General features: G+C 42.6%; 1 protein-coding gene across 1 annotated transcript; it reads left to right on the top strand.

The window, feature by feature from the left end:
* Nucleotides 1–16,585: 16,585 nt before the first annotated feature.
* On the top strand, nucleotides 16,586–21,639 carry LOC143547618 (receptor like protein kinase S.2-like). Its single transcript, XM_077039001.1, has 5 exons — nucleotides 16,586–16,918; nucleotides 17,019–17,075; nucleotides 18,803–19,753; nucleotides 20,419–21,306; nucleotides 21,484–21,639. Exons 1-5 carry the CDS (start codon nucleotides 16,586–16,588, stop codon nucleotides 21,637–21,639), a joined length of 2,385 nt encoding a protein of 794 aa, XP_076895116.1.
* Nucleotides 21,640–23,365: the final 1,726 nt, after the last annotated feature.

Genomic DNA, 23,365 nt, shown 5'->3' with positions numbered 1-23,365 from the left:
CTCTTCAACACCCAAAAAGACTATTTTTTGTAAGTCGTTTGATGGATGCAACCCTAATCTTTTTCCCTTTTCAATCTACATGTGTGAGTATTAAAACTTAATTTACAAGTTTTTATTACATGTTACGATATTCATATTGGGTTATAGCAATCGTAATAGAAACCCAAATGCCTAAAAAGATAACAACATGTGTTTTACATCAATCGAATAACATAAAAATGAATGTTGGTACAAATTCTAGGACCTGTTAATTTTTGGTTTTTCATCCTGTATCAGTTCGGTTCATTACAGTACTGGTACGATACCCAGACCATTATAACGATCAACACGTGCTTTACACAGATAGAATACGAAAAAACAATACCAGTTTAGATATTGTCAGACGGTATTGTTTCAGCTTGTCATTGTAAAGGAAAAAAGATTAATTGTATATGGCATGTTTGATTTTGAACAAATTTTATCGAAACGAAGATAAAAATAAACATGTCGCAATGTTATATTAGGAATTTATAACGTGTTATATTATATTATCAGATTGACGAAAGGGTAAAAGTATCACCTTGCAATAAATAATTAAATAAACTAAACTGTAAAGTAGCTTTAATGACGTGTATGCTTGTGCTTTGATCAGTTATACATTGCCATTCACAACTTGATTTGGAATAAAAGTTATATCAATATGTAAATAAAGATAAGCATGTCACAATAGCATACTCAAAACTTAAGAAAACATCATGTTTTAGAAGTTACAAGAAATACGCTAAAAAGATATATCTCATACTAAATATTTAAAAGGAAAATTGGAAATAAATGATCTCACCTTTTGTGTATTGGCCGATAATAATCCTATCTTTAAAAATCACTAGCAATGGTCCCACCTTTTAACTATTTTTGTCTCGCCGGTCCTCCGTTAAAAAATACTTAACGTCGTTATGTTTTTTCCCTAGTTTCAAACCGATGTTTTAGGGCTTTTGATCGGAAGAATGATACGAGTCGACCGATGTAAAACTTATCTCGAAATTGTGATCCTAACGACGAAGCAATGTTTCAATTTCGGGTGCTTGAATTTCCAATTAACAAAAATCAAGCTATTTGAATCACCGTTTCGAAATAAGTTTTGCATCAGTCGACTTATATCGTTCTTCCGATCAAAAGCCCTAAAACATCGGTTTGAAACTAGGGAAAAAACATAACGACGTTAAGTATTTTTTAACGAAGACCAGTGAGACAAAAATAGTTAAAAGGTGGGACCATTGCTAGTGATTTTTAAAGGTGAGATTATTATTGGCCAATACACAAAAGGTGAGATTATTCATTTCCAATTTTCCTATTTAAAAAAATAACAAAGTTTGAAGAAAAATAAAATCTTAATAATGATTTTGTTTACTAATTGGTATTTGAAGAGGTATGTACCCGCCTCAACACCGAGCGAGGCGGGTCAACCCACAAGATATAGACAAGAGGCTTGAAATCAAGACATTATGAAGGCACAAAGCCAAAACCTATGCGCATGGCGCATATCACATATGCTCACGCATATCACATATGCTCATGCATCACATGCTCAGGCATCACATATGCTCATGCATCACATATGCTCACGCGTATCACATGCTCACGCATATCACATCTGTGCGTGGCGCATCCGCGCGTGGCGCATATCACATGCTTGTGCATATCACATCTGCGCATGAAACATCTGCGCGTGAGAATAAAGAGAAGACCTCGCGCATCCTCAGGATAGGCGCATATCACACATGCACATAATCAACCTCGTCCTTATCCAAATCAGGATAAGGACAACCTTGATTGTGCACGTCAGACAACCTTCCAGAAGGTATCTTTTTAAGGAATAAGAATATGCTGATGTTGACAGCTGCCAATGAAAGGTGGACAACTCAGCAAAACCCATGTGCAATTAACCAATGAAAAAGCACCAGGTGTCCCAAGGACACGTGGCGCGAAGCAATAGGAGGAGGCCAAAAAGGCCCTAATTGGGTCTGAGCCCAATCATTGGAAACCCTAGCACTATAAATACCACATCAACTCCACAAGGAGAGGTATGCCCTATTACACAGTATTCAGCTATATTAAGCAATACACTCCAATTTCCTTACTCTCAAATTATTATCTTCTCCAACAAACTCTTATTCTCACACCGGAGGGTTACCCCAAAGAGGACCCCTCTGTCCCTTTCTGAGGGGTAAGTTTACGGTGCTGTTCATTTTGTAGGTGGAAGAATCCAGATCCCAGAGAACCATCGGTGAAATAGCATAATCACACCCGAGGAAAGTTGATCGTCTACCAGTGAGTCGATCCACGTTTCTTCATTGGCGCCATCCGTGGGACAACGGCAACAAAATCTCATCAGTTCTCTAAAAAAAAATTTCACCATGGTTTCTGGTGTTCGTAACGTCGATCAAGTTCTGGAGGATATTAAGCGTGAGGATGTTAATGGGGGACAGCAGTTTCTGAGGGTGCCGCGTGATTCTACGCGCACCACCAGTAACCATCCCTTCATCACAACTCCTCATAGCCAGACTGAAACTCCTCCAGACGATCTCACGTTCCAAAATCTTGCCGGCGCGAAACAAAAAGGACCAATGGGTCCAGAAGATGAAACCAATGACCCTAAAGAATGGCTCATAAACGAGCAACGACGTCTAATGGACAAGTACAATGAGATGGTCAAACACAAAAAGTTAGTCGACTTAACACAAAGGCTAGCGTTTGACAAGCAAACCGTTCATGGAACAAAAAGGGCGCGCGCGCCGGAAGAGGGTCACTATGTTCACACTGAACACGCTGAGTTTAGTGATGAAGAAGTGCACAGCATGAGGAGGACGCGAGATACTCATGCAGGAGGTTCACAGCTCCGCGCGCACATAAACGTGACGCCTGGAGCCAAAGCCGACATGGATCTGTACACACCGTACAGCCCACCAGTGAGAGGGCAAGTGGACGTGACCACACCATACAGGCCAGCCATCTTGGTGAAACATTCAAAATTCACTGAGCGCATCGCGAAGGCTCCCATTCAGCACAAAACCAAGATGCCAAGTGGTTTGGGCAAATATGACGGCACAACAGATCCAGACGATTTCTTACAAGGTTTTTACAATACGGGAAACCTAGAAAGCTAGACGATGCCAACATGGTGTCACATGTTTGCTCGCTTCCTCACGGGCGCGGCGCGTGTCTGGTTCGAAAGCTTGCCGACTGGGCAAATCGATGGGTTCGAGGAACTATTGGAAAAGTTCCAAGCTCACTTTATACAGCAGCGCAGACACACGCGCGACCCTGATGACATCATGCACTGCGTGCGCAGGAATGATGAAACGATTGAAGACTACATAACTCGTTTCAATCAGGAGTCTCTGGCAATCGGAGGTATCACTGAGCAACTTTTGCGCGTGGCCTTTATATAAGGCGCGCGCAGTGATCAACTCCGCAGAGCTCTCGTGAGCAGAGATGGCATGCCAACCACTTGGGCCAAGCTAATGGAAGCATCGCGAGTCTTCGCGAGAAATGAAAAACAAATTGCCCAAGATAGAGCGAGAGAAAGAGGGCATCAAGCAGAGGCACCGCGCAACAACGAAAGAAGGGGCAAACAGAACTCTGTATGGTCCAGGTTGCAACAAACCAGTTCTTCTCCCGCAGAAAAGCAGGCGCAACCAAGCTCACCCCAGCCCCAAAAAGACATTCGTAATCGCGGAGAAGGTGATAAGAGGGAAGGCGGCAGAGATCCTAACAGACCTCTGCCAAGAATATGGACTCCCCTCACTAAAACGCCTTCACAAGTGTTAAGCACTAAGAATGTCCAGTTCAAAAGCCCCAAGCCACTACACTACAAGGGACCATCAAACAGTGGCAAGTACTGTGAGTTTCACAAGTCCACAGGACACAACACTGATGCATGCCACCACTTGAAGGATGCAATTGAAAAAGATGTGAAATCAGGCAAGCTGGCTCACCTGGTGAAAAACTCAAGACCAGAAAATGAACAACCAGAAGGAGCCTCAGCCAGCAAAAAGTACAAAAGAATCTGTGTAGCCGAGGGAGGAAGGCAAGGGCAAATATCAAGAAAGAGAAGCGCGCAAATCCAAGGAGATTGGCGCGAGCAACAAGTAATCTTCCCAAGAATCAGGGGAGGCCCTTCTATCAGCAGTCCTCTTGTCATCACTACACACATTGCTCATTATGAAGTGTCAAAAGTCCTGGTGGACACTGGCAGCGAATCAGACATCATGTATGAGCAATGTTTCAGGAAACTGGATCCGGCAGACCAAGCAAGGCTTGAAATTGTGAATGCACCAATCTCTGGTGTTTCAAATGAAATCATTCATCCCCTAGGTCAAATACAATTTGAGCTAACTATGGGGGATGAGAAACACAAGCGAGCCGAAGTTGTCAACTTCTTGGTCTTGCCCACCACTTCTTGCCACAATATGATCTTGGGTAGAGGAACGATTGCCCAATTCAACGCCATACCGTCGCTAGCGCACGGCGCGTTGGGGTTCCCAACACCAACAGGTGTAACTTTTGTATACCGAGATCATTTGTGTGCAGTGACAAGTACTCCGCGGGAAGGGAGAATGAAACTTCCAATGGCAGACAACGCGCTAGAGGAATGGATTCTCAACCCAAAATTCCCGGAGCAAAAAATCACAATTGGCGCTACGATATCAGACGACACGAGGTTGAGAATGAAAAGATTGCTCACAGCATATATGTCGGTCTTCGCGTGGCAACACTCTGATATGACTGGGGTTCCGCGAGACCTGGCGCAACATTCTCTCAACACGTTCAAGTCTGTAGAGCCAATTGCTCAAAAGAAGAGAGTCATGGGGGATGAGAAGGCGAAGGCCATGAATGAGCAGGTTGAGGATCTACTGCACGCAAACATCATCCGCCCGATACGATACCAGACATGGGTAGCCAATCCTGTGATGGTGAAGAAAAGTAACGGGTCGTGGAGGATGTGCATTGACTTCAAGGACCTCAACAAAGCGTGCCCAAAAGATTGTTACCCCCTCCCAAACATCGACGCAAAAGTGGACTCCGTGGCGCCATTCAAGCTCAAATGTTTCCTGGATGCCTACAAGGGCTATCACCAGATTCAAATGGCACCACAAGACGAGGACAAGACTGCCTTCAAAACCGACAAGGGTGTTTTTTGTTACACAAAAATGCCCTTTGGTTTGAAGAATGCGGGAGCCACCTACCAAAGACTTATGGATGCTGTTTTCAACGAGCAAATTGGAAGAAACCTAGAAGTCTACGTGGATGATTTGGTGATCAAAAGCAGGGAGGAAAAACAAATGCTCAAAGACATCGAAGAAACCCTTGGGCGCCTATAGGAAGTTAACATGAGGCTCAATCCGAGCAAATGCACTTTCGGCGTACAAGAGGGAAAATTTCTAGGTGTAATGGTCACCAAGGATGGTTTCAAGGTGAACCCAGAGAAGGTGGAGGCCATCCTTGACATGCCCTCGCCATCCACCATGAAAGAAGTCCAGAAGTTGAATGGGAGATTGGTATCAATCAACAGGTTCCTAGCGAACCATGCAAGCAAATCTACCCCATTTGTCAACACATTGAGAAATTGCTTAAAGAAAAGCCAATTCAAATGGACTCCTGAGGCCGAGCAGGCTTTCAGTGAGATAAAAGAATGTTTGATAAATCTGCTCGCGCTCACAGCTCCACTTCCTGGTGAAATTTTGACATTGTACCTATCAGCAGGAGAGCGCGCCATCGGCGCAGTATTGTTGGTGGATCGCAAGGGAATCCAAACGCCAATATACTATGTGAGTCGGGTGCTGACAGATCCTGAAACGCGCTACTCCATCATGGAAAAGTTAGTTTTTTCACTAACACACGCGTCGCGCAAGCTTCATAGATACTTCAATGGTCATCCTATTGAAGTTCTGACTGGTTACAACATCCAGCAAGTCTTGCGGCGTCCCGCGCTCTCAGGAAGGCTGACAAAATGGGCGCTGGAATTAGGAGAGCACACGATCGCCTATAAGCCCCATCCAGCAATAAAGGGACAAGTCTTAGCTGATTTCATCGCAGAAATCCCCGAAGGTAAAATTGAAGAGGCTCAGCGCGAGGTAGAGCCTCCGCGAGCCAATGATGAAGAAAATGTGTGGAGATTATTCACTGACGGAGCTTCAAACAACGAAGGATCCGGCGCAGGCCTCTAACTGGTGGATCCAGAGAATCATGAATATACTTACGCCATCAGGTTGGACTTCAAGAGCACCAACAATGAAGCTGAGTATGAAGCCCTGCTGGCTGGCCTGCGCATCGCGCACAAATTCGGAGTTAAAAAGCTAGAGGCCCATGTTGATTCATACTTGGTAGCAGCACAGGTCAATGGCCTTTATGATGCCAAGGAGAACACCATGCCTCTGTATCTAGAGCAGGCGAAAAAGCTCATCGAGCAATTTGACTGCTTCAGAATCATACATATTCCGTGCAGTGAAAACAAGTCTGCTGACGCGCTGAGTAAGATGGCATCAACCAGCTTCGATCATTTTGGCAAAGATGTCAGGGTAGAAGTAATGAGCAACCCGTCGGTGGGAGCGAAGTCTGTCCTTGTAACTCATACAACACCTTCATCATGGATAACTCCAATAATGGAATTCTTGAAGGAGGGAAAGGTACCGGACAATCGCGCACAGGCGAGGAAGATAAGACACAAGTCGCAGAACTATGAACTGCTTGATGGTACACTATATCGACGCTCTTATCTTGGACCGCTCATGAAATGCCTAGATGCTGAGGAAGCAAGCTATGTGATCAGAGAGATACACGAAGGAATATGTGGAATACATGCTGGCCCGCGCATGGTGGTTGCCAAGGCAATGAGCGCAGGTTACTATTGGCCAGGCATGTACTTTGACACTTTAAAAGAGATCCAAAAATGCAAAGCATGTCAGAGCTATGCGCCAAACACCATGCGGCCAAAGAACAACTTGATTCCGGTGACCTCCGCATGGCCTTTCCACAAATGGGCAATCGATATTGTGGGTCCCCTACCGCAAGCGCAAGGGCGAGTAAAATTTTTGGTAGTGGCAGTAGACTATTTCACAAAATGGGTCGAAGCCAAGCCACTAGCAAAAATCACAGCCGAAGCGATGAAGCAGTTTATTTGGAGCCACATCATATGCCGTTTTGGCCTTCCCATGGAAATTGTGAGCGACAATGGCAAACAATTCACTGACAAGAAGATATCCAGCTGGCTCAAGGAATTGCGCATCAACCAAATTTTCACTTCAGTATACCACCCTCAGGGGAATGGCCAAGTGGAGCGCGCGAACCAAAGCTTGCTAAATGGGCTGAAGAAAAGGTTGGAGGGAGAATCCCATTCTTGGGTCGAAGAGCTACCTAATGTCCTGTGGGCGCACAGGACATTAAGCAAAACCAGCAATGGCGAATCCCCGTTCAGCCTAACCTATGGAACGGAGGCAATGATTCCAGCAGAAATTGGATGCCCATCCCATAGAGTGCTCATGATGAACAAGATTGATAACGAGCGCGAAAGGAGGTTGGATCTCAACTTGCTTGAGAGGCGCAGAGAGGCGGCTATCATCAGTGAGGCCAAATACAAGAAAAAACTGGAAAAATATTACAATCAGCGCGTGAAAGAATGCCACTTCAAGAAGAATGATTTTGTCCTTCGAAACAATGAAGCTAGCCGCGCGATACCCCCGGGAAAGATGTCCCCCAATTGGGAGGGACCTTATCAAGTCTCCGAAGAATTGGGTAAAGGCGCATACGCTTTAAAAGATTTGAATGGAAAGAAGATCCCGCGCGCATGGAACGCGGCACAGCTTAGAAAATGTTTCATGTAAAAATTGTTAAATTTGTAATCAAGGCTCTTCAAGCCATTATGAATAATGATACGCGCTATCTTCTCTTAATGTGGATTCTATTACCTTTTGCATACATGTTTCACACTTCCCTTTATTAATTTTGAGCAATATGACAACATTGTATTGACATCAAAACAAAAATAAAACGAAGTAAAACATACATGCGCGAGCTTCAAGCTCAAACGCGTTAACGAGTCTTAACTCTAAAACGTCAGGGCCTTAGCCCAATAATATGAGCCTTAGCTCAGGGCCTTAGCCCAATAATGTGAGCCTTAGATCAAATCACTCACAACATCCATCCTACATGCTGCGCATCCTGACCATAAAAATACCTAAGCACAACTAAGGAGCACATGCCAAAACATAGTTGTTAAGGTCACAGGTCGAGGTCGCGCATGAAATTGTAATGGATATCAGAGTAACACATACTGACACGTAAAGGCTAAAAAACTCATAATTCCCTATAATAAATGCGCGATAACGTCGCGCAAAAGAGGAATAATGAAACGCCAAAGCACGTGTCAACATAGTCAGGATATCGCAAAATCACTTACAATATGACAAGGATTAAGTATAATAATTTCCTTACAACCTTGTTCTTATTTCAACGTGCAAGCATATCTTATATTCAACAAGCAAACATGCAATATAAAGAGATGAATGGGGAATGCGCAAGATGCGAATAAGGGAAAAACAAAATTTCATTCCAAAGCATTGAAATTTACAAGTTTACAAGATGATGAGATACAAACTACAAATAAAAAAAAAAAGAAAAACATGAAGGGCTTCTCAAGTCTCCACGTCGACGTCAGCCTTTTCATCGTCCTCATCACCTCCCTCAGCATCTGGCGCAGCCCACTCCTCGTCATCTCCAAACTGACCATAGTCAAGATGTTCGTCCTGAATGGAGTCGCCTTCTATCACAATAGTGTCAGGAGCGGGTCCTTTGGCCACGCCAGAGCCGCTAGCAGGGGCAGCATTCCCCGCGCCATCAACGCTGCCACCAGCCCCTTCGCACTCGTCAAGTAATTTCTTTAGCGCGCCGAGATCGGGCTGGTCAGCAAGCGCGGATATCTGCAAATCATAAGGAAAAATATGAGTACAAAAAGACTTGGAAAATAAGTCAAGGTAATCTCATTAAGGTTAAAATACCTGCGCAAGGATGGGAATGGGAGTATTCAAATACTTCTCCCCCATCTCGGCCATGTCCGCGAAGGCAACGTCGAGCTGATAAGGGTAGTCGGATGGGTTCTTCTTCAGCATGCTATACTCACAACCATCCTTAAACCCTTCAGCTCGACCCACCAAGCGCGAGGCAGCGTTGCAATCCATCACAAGGGTCTGAAACTCGTCTGAGTATTTCATCGCGTAAGCGCAACGAGTCACACCCTGTGAGATTAGCCATTGGCGATCCTGCGCGAGGGAGGAAACAGACGTCTCAAGAGCAGGAATCTGAGAGTTTAACAACTCAACAGTTTCCTTAGTCTGTTTCAGCTCCTCTTTGTCGGACGCTGCTGCCGCCAAGGCTTCTTCCTTTTCCGCTCGCGCAACATCGAGTGCTTCCTAGCTAGACGCTGCCGTCGCCAAGGCTTCATCTTTCTCGGCCCGCGCGGCCGCCAGCTTCTTCTTCAGGTGCGCAACCTCACTCTCCAATGATGATTTGTCAGTTATAGACTGGACAAGAGAGCTTGGTCACGCGCCTCCGCGTCCAGCTCCAAGTCGCGCACTCTACGCGCGTACTTGGCCGCGTCCGCCTCGGCCGCCTGTAGCTTCTCCCGCGCAGCCTGTAGCTCATGCCCGCGCTTCACGAAGGCGGTGTTGGCACTTGCTCTGTTCTCGCTGAGCTCTGCTTGGAGTTTCTCAGCTCTCTCTCGAGCATCAGAAAGATTCCAAGCAGACACATTATCCTCTTGCTTGGCTTCCGCAAGAGCATCACGTACCTTTACGTAATCATAGCGAAGCTCTTGGGAGGCAGCAAAGAAAGCCGACCCAGCAAACAGATGATCGTTGAGCAAGTCCTCGCGAGCGCGGTCCTCCTGAAACCTCCTTTCAGCTGGAGGCACAGAATGAGCCCAGAAGTCCTCACACACACCCATGGACTGAAATGAGCTGTCCTCAGTAATATTCCATCTCGGGCGGTAAATGTGATCGGCTTCCTGCAAACACAAAGTAACGATCTAAGTCATCAAAACACTAATATGGAAGTCCGCGCAGCGGAGCAAAAACCAACCTATACCTGCGGGGATGAAGCAGAAAAGTCAGCGCCAGCCCCACGAGAAGACTGCACCGCGAAATCTCGTGGCGCTGCAGGGCTGGCGCGGCCGCTGTCGGAGCCTTCAACTTGAACCTCCTCCTCCTCTGAAACAGGCCTTTTCTCCTGCGACCTAGAAGAACCAAAGTCAGTCTCGCGAGGAGGGCTGCGCGCAGGAGGAGGTGAGAAAGGTCTCGACGCCGCCAGGTCGGCGCGTAAAACGGCCTCCTGCTCCTTAGTAATCCCGATGATGGGAGATTCAGCGCTTGCAGGAGCAGGAGCAAAACCAACGGCGCTGGCACCGGCGCCAGCAGTGCCGCAAGCAGCTTGTACGCCAGCAACGACTCCTATGAAAAAAAATCAACAAAAAGAAATGGTTCCGACTTGATCTAAAAAGAGAAAAGTCAGAAAATAAAAGTGCAATACATACCTTGGCGCACCGCCGTTCGCGAGTTAAACATCGCCATGAAGTCCATTCTCCCCTTTTTCGAGGGTAAAACAGGGGACTTCGAAGCGACCTCCGGCGCAGCCTCGGCACCTTGTTGCGCCTGAGGTTGATCCACCAACGTCGCCGGCTCTACAAGCATTTGAGAGAAAAGATTCATTAGTAATCTTATCAGAATAACGCTCATAAAACCATAAAGTATAAAGTATACCTGTCGAAGAGGAAACGGCAGGCGCAACGCCGCTTCCCTTTTCCGCCGCGCGAAGGGAGGAGGTAGCGGCACCATACCTCGTGTGGACAGGAGGTCTGCCCACATTTTGAGGCAGGGAAGACAAGGAAAACTTGGAGGTAAACTCCTGGGTTTTCTCAAGTCCCCTCGCCTGAGTAGGAGGATCTTGAGCAACAGGGGCAACATCTTTCTTCTGTTTCTTACCGGCCCCTGCGCCAGTTTTCCCCTTAGCTTTACGCTTTAGTTGGGGCACCTCAGCCTCCTCCTCCTCCTCTTCCGCGAGCTCCAGCTCGTAGTTCTCAAGCGCGTCTACAATACATGCAACAGAAATGTTAGCCAAATTTGGTATTATAAAGGCATAAGCATAAGTACAAAGGCTTACCAGGCGCATCGCTGTCAAAGAGAAATCCCAGATCAACAGGGATGAACATGTCATCGAAGCGATCGGGGAAGCCAACCTCCCCAGCGCCCAGCGCGACGGAACCACCCTCCATATGCTCATCATAGGCGGCGTGGACATACTCCTTGCTGACTGCACAAAACAAGTCAAATGATATCAGCAAAACGAATTATATTCGCGCAGAAGTAATGCAATGAGTTAACTTACACAAGCCGTCAACTTGGATAACGGGCTCAGTCGCGCTGTCAGCCCACCTCCTGCTCATACCAACCCCACCAGCGCCTCCTCGCAAATTTTCTTGGCGGGGGATGGTTCGGCAGTCAACTTTTTTACCCAGGCGCCAGTTGGGTTCTTGAAGACACCCACATCCGCAGACGCAGAAGAGATCGCGCGCATGGTCATGCGGATGGGGATCACACCAGCCCTGATATAGAAAAATCTCTCAGACCAGTCATGAAGGCTCTTGAATGAAACAGTGCAGCACTTGACCTTCTGACTGCGAGGAATAAATGAGAACCAAGAATCTTGGATCTTGGGCTTATAAAAAAACTGAAAGCGCCGAGGGGTGGGCTCCTCGCGCTGAGATTTGCACATGAACTCAAAGTGAGTCATGCGCACGAGTCCAAACGGATGGACTTGGGATATATGAATCCCATAAAACCTAAGCAGCGCACCCACAAACCTTGTCATCGGGAGACGAATGTTGCAGTGGGTGAAAAAATGGCAATAAAGGGATATATAGCCGGTGGGCGGGTCCGCCGCCGTTTGCCCGGCCGCCGGCAGCATGCAGCCATACTCAGGGAGAAAACCCTGAGAGGCGATAAGGCTGTCAAAATCGGACTGCCTCAGTTTACAGGGGATCTCATCCCACTTCTTCACTGCCTTGGTCTTCCCTACATCCTCCGATGAGGCCTCAGCAGCCCTCTTACCCTTGCCGGTCTTATTCAACATAGACATTACTAACGATTTCACACGGCGATTGCTGGGGGAGATTGTGTTGTCTGGGCTATCAGACATACAACAGAGTCAGGCACAAGTTGCTTCTGAACAACGGAAATCTGGAAGATAGGCACTTAATCGGAATAGAAAGAAAGGAAAGCTCTAAATAAACAACAAGGAAGATGAAGGATAAAAACTCAAAAGGGCTTGCTTTTATAGGCACAGGAGAGAGAAAATTTGGTACTGATCGGACTTCACGCGCCTCCACTCGCATGTGTAAGCCAACGCGAGCGCGACACGTATCCCTGACACTGTGTGAGGGGACACAAAAAGAAACGATACAGGTGCTGCCAGAGTTCACGCGCCACCACTCGCAGGTACGGACCAACGCGAGCGCGACACGTGTTCCTGACACTATGTGAGGGGACATGAAAGGCAACTGTAGTACCTCGAGCACACGAAAAGTCTGACACGTCTCCATCACTGACGCATGTCAGCAACAACCAACCACGTACAGGGACGATTCGCTTTCAAACAAAAGGATAGAATTTCGCGCACCGATGAGTAATAAGAAGAAAAGACAAACCTTATTAAAAGAGCAAACTATTAAGTCTAATATCTATCTTACCTCGCTCGCGCGAGACAAGACACACATTAGACTGGGGGGGCTTGAAGAGGTATGTACCCGCCTCAACACCGAGCGAGGCGGGTCAACCCACAAGATATAGACAAGAGGCTTGAAATCAAGACATTATGAAGGCACAAAGCCAAAACCTATGCGCATGGCGCATATCACATATGCTCACGCATATCACATATGCTCACGCATATCACATATGCTCATGCATCACATGCTCAGGCATCACATATGCTCATGCATCACATATGCTCAGGCATCACATATGCTCACGCGTATCACATGCTCACGCATATCACATCTGCGCGTGGCGCATATCACATGCTTGTGCATATCACATCTGCGCATGAAACATCTGCGCGTGAGAATAAAGAGAAGACCTCGCGCATCCTCAGGATAGGCGCATATCACACATGCACATAATCAACCTCGTTCTTATCCAAATCAGGATAAGGACAACCTTGATTGTGCACGTCAGACAACCTTCCAGAAGGTATCTTTTTAAGGAATAAGAATATGCTGATGTTGACAGCTGCCAATGAAAGGTGGACAACTCAGCAAAACCCATGTGCAATTAACCAATGAAAAAGCACCAGGTGTCCCAAGGACACGTGGCGCGAAGCAATAGGAGGAGGCCAAAAAGGCCCTAATTGGGTCTGAGCCCAATCATTGGAAACCCTAGCACTATAAATACCACATCAACTCCACAAGGAGAGGTATGCCCTATTACACAGTATTCAGCTATATTAAGCAATACACTCCAATTTCCTTACTCTGAGATTATCATCTTCTCCTACAAATTCTTATTCTCACACCGGAGGGTTACCCCAAAGAGGACCCCTCTGTCCCTTTCTGAGGGGTAAGTTTACGGTGCTGTTCATTTTGTAGGTGGAAGAATCCAGATCCCAGAGAACCATCGGTGAAATAGCATAATCACACCCGAGGAAAGTTGATCGTCTACCAGTGAGTCGATCCACGTTTCTTCAGTATTATATTAATTCCCTATTGCAAGATGACTATTTTATTAAAACTAATTGGATATGTCAAACTTTTACCTAGACTTGGTCACCCCGTTCTTGTTCTTGTTTTTGTTACGTTCATGTCTCTTTCTTTGTCCATGTGTTATACAGTTATACATTATTCTCTACCATTCTTCATTATTCTCTACCTCCATCAATCTTGTTCCCTCCAAACATATAACGAAGCTTAGCGACGAACTAAGACAAACGGAGTAAGGTTAATCATTGCAGAAATCAAGTGCTTATATATCTTTAAGATAATTCCCTATTTTTTATGTTTATTTTGCTTTTCATATTTCTCTCTTTTATGTTATTATAAGTTGGGTTGAGAGGTTAGTTTTCAGTTTTTTGACCATTAGTTGTTTATTTTAGTCTTTGATGATCATTAGTTGTTTCTTGACCTTTTGATTGCTTGTGTTACCAACTTCAAACCAACTCTAAAGAACCTAAAAGGAAATAAGAATTATCTTTGGACTTTTGGTTTTTTATTGAGATGTCCAACACTCAACCCGCTCGCATCATCTTCAAGCGATTCAAAGCTTCAAGCGGTACTCGTTGGTACCAATCATGTACCTATTCAAGGCTTCAAGTGGGTATCGCTTAGGTATTATAGTTTATTGAGTGTCAATAACATTCCGATACCCATACCCATTTAGCTATTTGGTACCAGTCGTGTATATGTACATGTACCGTTACTCGGTCGATTCAATTTAGCTATGGTGATAACGACACTATCACAATAAAGGTGGAGGGTTATACCACACTAACAACCAATCTTTTTTTCTTTTTTTTAAAAAAAATATAATTAAACCTAATTAACCCACAACGCTTAAATTAACTAGTGGCTAATTATTGTCACACCGTCTACGTGACAATGATGTGGCACGATAACTAGCTTTTGCTAGTTATTCCACGACACACAACCTAATCGATAATTTAAACATGTTATTAGCCTTAATCATGAATAGATATAATAATGTTTTATGCTGGCAATAAGTTCTGTTATGTCTCAATCCACGCACATAATAAGCTCTCTTATACTCTATGCTTCATGGCCTGTACATATTACTTTGGTTCTTTATTTCCTCAACAATATTTACCAAAGTCTTCTACAATAAAGTATTACCTCATGCATAAAAATTGTTCTTTATTTCCACTTAGTTTGGCAGTTGTAGCTCTGGAATCTTGGCCATTAATTTATTTATAAAATTAATATTATTAAAATGCTTTATACGAGAAAGAGTGACAAATTTATGTGTTAAATCACCACAAAGGTATCTTATAGCAGCTGTTTCATATTAAAAATCAGCACTATATTAAATGGAAAATACTGGTTGGCTGACCTGTTTCTAAGCATGTGGTTTTAGCCAAATAGTTTTAAATTTATGATTTTTGTTCCTGTGGTTCCATTTTCATTGCAATTAAATCCGAATTCACTAATCCTGTTAAGTCTAGTCGTTAAACTCATCAGCATGTCCTTCACGTGAGGGACAGTTTTGTCATTTTTCTCCCTAAATAAACCATAGTCTTAATTCGCAAGCCCCTTATGTGAGGACACGCTGATGGGTTGACTAGACTTAATGGGATTAGTGAATTCGGGTTTAATTACAAGTGAAATGAAACCACAGGGACGAAAATCACAAACTTGAAACTGTTGGACTAAAACCACAGATTTGGACAAACCACATAGACGAAAACCGCAATTCACTCATTTTTATTTTATATTTACATTTCTTCTCTCTTTGTTTGGGCTTGAAGTATTCTATGAACTGAAATTTATTTGGCCATTATTTATGTTCAAAATCGATTTGGTTAATTGCTGATTTTTCTCTTTTGGTTTTTGTGGTCCTTAGGTGGTGGTAATAAGCAAGGCAGTGATTACATCGAAACAGAAGGCAAACGAGCAACAAGCTGCCCCGCTACCCCTTTTGGAATTGCAAAACTCAATCTTTTAAAAACTATATTCGCTGATCTTGGAGTCATAACATTATTATGCATGAACCGTTGAACTCGGGTAAGTAACTCCACAGCTTCAGGCGCGAGGAAACCAAAAGTGTCAAAAACAAAAGGAATAAATACATGTTGGTTATCAAGACACGTCTACTCATGCTTAGTCACCTCGTCTGAAGCAGCTTTAAAGCAGCTTGGAAATATTTTGGTGTCCGCTTTGATCAACATAGACATCATGTCTTTATCTACTATAATGGGATCTTCCCTGCCTACAAATGATAAAGCTAGTCTACTTCAGATTTTCAAATTATACGGTATTCCACCTGAAGAGGTACAAATGGCCACCAAAAACTTTGCTAATGAAAATCTTCTCAAACAAGGTACCTCTTTTAAGGTTTACAAAGGACAACTCTTGCTATCCAGGAAGCTGATCAATGTCATTGTGCGCAAATGTCTCCAACAAAACCTTTTTATGAACGAGATGGTCCATTCTTTATGTTACAAGCACAAAAATATCACCTCCGTTCTTAAGATGTGTAGAGCGGAAGAAGGGGGGGTTTAACATCATAAATAAGCACGAGGCTAATGAAAGTCTCGACAAACATTTAAGTAGCCCAACTCTCACTTGGATGCGTAGATTGCATATATGCGTCAAGGTTGTAGATGCATTGAGGTACCTGCATTATGATGCCGAACCGAATTACAATATCATACATGGTAACATTAAGAGCTCTAAAATTTTACTAGATTACAACTGGGAACCCAAGTTACATGGTTTGGGGTTTTCTCTTAGAGTTAAAAAGCATCAACTACTGCTTATTGATAAATACAATACATGGACCCGGCATATGAAAACACACAAGGGGTGACTCATAAGTCGGACGTCTTCTCCTTTGGTGTCTTGTTGTTTGAAATCTTGTTTGGGAGAGAAGCATCCATCCAAAACAATGATAATTGGTATTTTGCTCGGTTGGCCAGATCACATTACGAAGAGCGAAAACTAGATGATTTGATTAATCCCGACCTTAGAAAACAAATGAACTTGCAGTCGCTAAACATCTTTGCCGAAATGGCATATCATTGCTTAAAGGAGAAGCGATCAGAACGCCCAGACATGAATCACGTCGATGCAAAACTTAAGGAAGCGTTGGAACTTCAACACAAACATGTAATATTTTGACTTCTCTTTACTATGTACCTTAATTTCAGCATGTTTATACTAACTAATAGGCTAATAACATGTTTCCCACTGATTATTCATATTAAAGGAACAACCAATAATCACTGATGCAGTCGGAGGCACATCGGCATCCAATCGCTACCATGTAAGTAATTAACTAATTATGATTAAAGTAATTGTGGTAAATTATAGTTACCCTAGAGCAATGTTACATGCAAGACACTTTTAATTAACCAAAATCGGATTTCATGTATACAAAAATGATTTTTCAATGCTCACTACTGAAATGAATAGATTATCACTTTATGATTCCATGTGGTCTAAATATCATCAATCCCTCAAAGTGTATGACATATATGCAATACATGAACTGCGAGTACATTCCATTACGGTCCTTAGAGTGTTACCCATGAAGTTCTCTAGGTAGTTCATGTATTGCATATATGTAATACTGCATATGCTCATTGCGGACAACAAATACACACATCATGTTCCTTAGAGTGTTTTTCATGAAGTTATTTCTTATATTTCTTTTACTAGGTTAGTTACCCGTGTTACACATGGGTGGAAAATAAAGATAACGTAATATACATGTGTATGTTATATACTTTAAGAAATTGTAAATTTCATATTCATAAGAACAAATGATTTTACATAATTAAAACAGAATAATTATTTGATTTTGGTCAATAAGAATAAGGGGAAAAAAAGATATAAATCGTGTGAATATTATACATGCAATTTGTATATTGTGAATTATGAAAAAGTCAACAATTATATATAATCTTGGTTTTATACTTGAAAAGAAAATGTATTTATATATGCGAAGTCAAAAAATCAAAAAAAATTACCATTTGAGTGGGTTTGTAAGCATCTTTGGTTTGAAACATGAGGTCTTGGGTTCAAGAACCGTATCACACAAAATTTTTAAAAGTTTTACAAAGCCACTGCCGTGGAAAACGGGCCATGGGTTATAATAAGAAAACGGATCATGGGTCATGATATAATAGGAAATAGCTGACATGGCATCTACTTAGCATCCTATGTGGAGGGTCTAATTGAATGCTATGATGTGGACAATATGTTTTGTTTTCTTTTAATAGTTTAGTTGGGTTAGATTACTGTAGTTTGTTTATAATGAATTTTAACTTGCATTCTCAATATTAACATCTTGGATACTCTTTAAAATAAAAAATTATCAAAACAAGTTATAAGTTACTTAGGATAAATTCAAGAATTGTAGATTTTTTTTTGAAAGGAGGGCCATGTTACAAGATCTAATCACAAGGGGGGCTGGAATTTTTTTTTTTCAAAAGAGGGGTTACCTCCCTTTGTAACGGCGGCGAGTTTGATATGTAATAGGGGTGTCAGTCAATGGCATGTGGGTTTGATTATGAGGTTCTCCCCTCTCTTAGAAATGACGGTGGGTTTGAAAAAGTGGTCTCCCCTCCATTCTCAATGGCGAGGACTCCAAAATGATACTCCCCTCCCTTTGTAATGGCGGGAAGTCTGAAAAAGGTATCTCCCTTCCATTTGTAACGGAGGGGAGTCTAAAAAAGATGAAATGGCTTTTCAAACGTTGGGCAAACTTTAAAAGGGAGGGGAGAACCTTGTAATCAAACCCACATGCCATTGACGACACCCCTATTACATATCAAACTCGCCGCCGTTACAAAGGGGGGTAACCCCTCTTTTGAAAAAAAAAATTCCAGCCCCCCTTGTGATTAGATCTTGTAACATGGCCCCCCTTTAAAAAAAAATCAGAATTGTACGTATAAGTGCATAGACAAAAACAAAGTTTTCTGAACTCCTAACATAATATGGGGTACATAATACATTTCTTTTCTCCTAACAAGCAATCTAATAATGCAGGGAAAAAGCTTGGATCATTTGAAATATCGATCGACGGATATAGAGTCGGCAACCCATGGATTTTCTGAAACCTGTTGCATTGGGTCAGGTGGGTACGGGAAAGTGTACAAGGCAGAACTCTACCATCATGATGGAATAAATTCGTTGAGGGTAGCCATTAAGCGCATCTCGAGTAGAGAAGACAAGCTAGGAGAACAAGGGTTTATTGCAGAAATTGAAATGCTTAGTAAGTGCAAGCATCCAAATATAGTTTCTCTTCAAGGATTTTGTGATGAAGGAGCAGAGATGATCTTGATTTACGAGTACGTTTCTAATGGAAGCCTTGCTGATTATTTTACAAACACTAAAACCGTGATTAATCTTACTTGGACTCAACGTATACAAATATGTCTCGATATTGCGAATGGCTTGAATTATCTTCACACATGTACCGATGACAAACAAGTCATAGTACATCGTGACATAAAAAGTGATAACATTTTATTGGATGATAAATGGGTTGCAAAGATTGCTGACTTTGGGCTCGGCAGGTTGCGCCATGCAAGTCAACAAGGTAGCACTCTTATTACTAAGAACATTGCAGGGACAGACGAATATTTAGATCCGGAATATATGAAGACAGGGAAGTTGAATACTAAATCAGATGTTTATTCTTTCGGGGTAGTTATGCTTGAAATCATGTGTGGGAAGTTGGCATATGATAAAATTTACGATAAAAAGGGACTTCCATCCATAGCACGACTACTTTTCAACAAGGGAGCATTGACAGGTTTGATAGATCCAAAAATAATGGAAGCTGATGAAAACATTTCTATTTTAATTGGAGGGGTCAATCAAGATTCTTTGGACACATTTACAAATATCGCACACGAATGTTTGGCAGAAACTCAATCTAAGCGTCCAACAATGGAAGTCGTCATCATGGAACTTACGAAAGCATTAGACTTTCAAGTTAGTATCTCTTTTCAAAAAGCAACTCAGGTTTTCTCTTCATAGTCTTGATCCTTGGTAGTGTAAACTTTTATGTTCATATTAGTTTTAAAATTTTTAAAAACACAACACATTGAAAATTTTATCTGTTACAAACTTATCACACCAACTAAAAGTCCATATCTTACCTTATATTGTGTATTCATGAATTTGTTGAACTATTTTTATATTAGAACTAGAGAAACTGCTTTTAAGATAATAAATTAATTAAAATGAATACGAACCACTAGTTTATTTTAGTTTTAAATGTTTAAAAATAAATGAAAAATATGTAAATGCAACAATAAATACACTCTTTCTCTCTTCAATTAATACACATAATATAACCATAATAAATATCTCTCTAATTAATATACCTAACTAATTCAGCTATAATAATTAAGAAGATAAATACACTAATTTACTTTTATAATTTATTTACACCCTTTTCATTTTATCCAACAAAAATATAATTTATTCATATAATAATATTTCTTTATATTAAAAAAACAATTTCTTTCCACTTAATTTATTACCATATATCAACGCTTAATTTTTAACAATAAATATCAAAACATAATATTTAAAATTTCTTTAAATATTTAAAATTTTTATTACGAAGTTAATTTACGTGCCTTGATTCACAGAAAAACAGCAAGGACAACCTCCGTGTATCATTACAAGACATAAAATTTGGTACACAGAACTTCAATGATTGTAATTGCATCGGAGAAGGAAGATTTTGGAAACTTTATACAGGAACAGTTGGAGATGCAAATGGATTAACCACCGTATTTATAAAGCGGTGGGATGTATCTCGTCAAGGATATTATCAATTTTTAAACGAGCTTAAGGTTCTCGTTAAGTATAAACACAAGAACATCATTGGCATTGTAGGCTATTGCAATGAAGAGAATGAAAACATCATTGTTTATGAGCATGCCTCTAATGGAAGACTCGATAAACATTTGTGTGATCCTAGTCTTACATGGATGAGACGTTTGAAGATATGCCTTGATGTTGCAAAAGGATTGGAATTTATTCACAGAGGTCTTGAAGGGGATGAGAATGGATTGACACATAGCGATGTTAAAAGTGGTAGAGTTCTACTTAATTGTGAATGGAATGCTAAAATTTCTAATTTTGAGATGTCGAGCAACACGACTCTAGCTGCAGACAATAGGGCTGAGTATGTCAAGGATAACGCTTGCTACTCATTGGGATACGTTGACCCCATGTATCGAAAAGATGGCTTAGTAAAACCACAAATCGATATATACTCATTAGGTGTGATTTTATTGGAGATGCTGTGTGGGAAATTAGCGTGGTTAAAGGAATGCAAGGATCACTCTCAATCGTTAGGTCCTTTACAAAATCTTGATTTGATTGTATTTAAGGCAATTAAGGAACAAATTGCGCCACGATCATTGACTACGTTTGTTAATATTGCTCTTGAATGCTTAAAGCAATTTTGGGCGGAGCGTCCAAAGATAGAAGATGCAGTAATACAACTGGAAAGGGCACTCGAATTCCAAGTAAGTTTTGTTACTTCTATTTTGCGACTTAAAAAAGTTTTGTTGCATCTTTGAAAAAACATTAAGGGCGCGTTCGTGACATGTATTTTGTCCTTAATGACCATTTCTTGTCGTAAGTATTATTGTGCCTTTTGTTGTATATTTTTAAGATAAGTCATGACATGCTATTCTGTGTAGGAGGATTTTGATATATGGGATGCCAAGCTACCTAAAGACTACAATGAAATCATCCGGAAATCAAAAACTCCAGTCGACTCGATTGAAAAGAAAAAGGATATCTACGACATGTTATCCAAAGGAATTCTTCTTCAAGACGGCAACGTGGTAAATTAGTCATGCATCGGTTTATATCATTATTTTGTGATCTTTTTCCATGTTGAAGAGGTATGTACCCGCCTCAACAAAGAGCGAGGCGGGTCAACCCACAAGATAAAGACAAGAAGCTTGAAATCAAGACATTAAGAAGTCACAAAGCCAAAACCTATGGGCATGGCGCATATCACATATGCTCAGGCATCATATGCCCAGGCACCACACATGCTCAGGCATCATATGCCCAGGCATCATATGCTCACGCATATCACATATGCGCGCGGCGCATCAGCGCGCGGCGCATATCACATGCTCGTGCATATCACATCTGCGCATGAAACATCTGCGCGTGAGAATAAAGAGAAGACCTCGCGCATCCTCAGGATTGGCACATATCACACATGCACATAATCAACTTCGTCCTTATCCAAATCAGGATTAGGGCAACCTTGATTGTGCACGTCAGACAACCTTCCAGAAGGTATCTTTTTAAGGAATAAGAATATGCTGATGTTGACAGCTGCCAAATGAAAGGTGGACAACTCAGCATAACCCATGTGCTACCACGTGATTATAACCAATGAGAAAGCACCAGGTGTCCCAGAGGACACGTGGCGCAGAGCAATTGGAGGAGGCCAACAAGGCTGAGCCCAATCAGTGGAAACCCTAGCACTATAAATACAGCATCAACTCCACAAGGAGGGACACTCAATCATTCACAGTTACAGGTGCTACCACGTGATTATAACCAATGAGAAAGCACCAGGTGTCCCAGAGGACACGTGGCGCAGAGCAATTGGAGGAGGCCAACAAGGCTGAGCCCAATCAGTGGAAACCCTAGCACTATAAATACAGCATCAACTCCACAAGGAGGGACACTCAATCATTCACAGTTACAGCCAGTAACATCATCATATCACATTCAATCATATTCAATTACATTCAATCACAGACAGTTACATCCAGTAACACAATCACACAGAGTATTCAGCTATTAAGCAATACTCTCCAGATTTCCTTAATCTGTTATTATTATCTTCTCCCACAAAATACTTATTCTCACACCGGAGGGTTACCCCAAAGAGGACCCCTCTGTCCCTTTCTGAGGGGTAAGTTGACGGTGCTGTTCATTTTGTAGGTGGAAGAACCCAGATCCAAGAGAAACCATCGGTGAAATAGTATAATCACACCCGAGGAAAGTAGATCGTCTACCAGTGAGTCGATCCACGCTTCTTCATTGGCGCCATCCGTGGGACAATGTTGTGTTTGCCAAGGATGTTACAGACAACCCCCCTCTGGACTCATCGTCCTTGATGAGGCGCGTCCCAACATCCCGAACGGCACAAGAGTGGCTTTGATACCAATTGTAACACCCCGGCCCCTCGCACCACCAATATTGTCCGCTCTGCCCACGAAGAGCTCACGGATTTGTTTTTGGTTGCCCAAAACGCGTTGGTGATTGAAGAGGCAGGACATTACTTATGAACCAGTGATCTCTCTTGTGCATGGCCGATGTGGCAGGGAAGACAAGGAAACCTTGCTAGTAAACTCCTGGGTTTTCCCAAATCCCCCCGCCTGAGTAGGAGGGTCCTGAACAACAGGGGCAACATCTTTTTTCTGCTTCTTACTGGCCCCTGCGCCAGTTTTCCCCTTAGCTTTACGCTTTAGTTGGGGCGCCTCCTCCTCCTCCTCCTCTTCCGCGAGCTCCAGCTCGTAGTTTTCGAGCGCATCTACAATACACGCAACA

This window comes from Bidens hawaiensis, unplaced genomic scaffold (genome assembly GCF_021521415.1).
Source record: "Bidens hawaiensis isolate Kalapana, Puna unplaced genomic scaffold, B.hawaiensis_p1.1 tig00014763_1, whole genome shotgun sequence".
NCBI classification, from domain to species: Eukaryota; Viridiplantae; Streptophyta; class Magnoliopsida; order Asterales; family Asteraceae; genus Bidens; species Bidens hawaiensis.
Note: the sequence above shows the minus strand (reverse complement) of the source record. Positions and strands in the feature narration are given on the sequence as shown.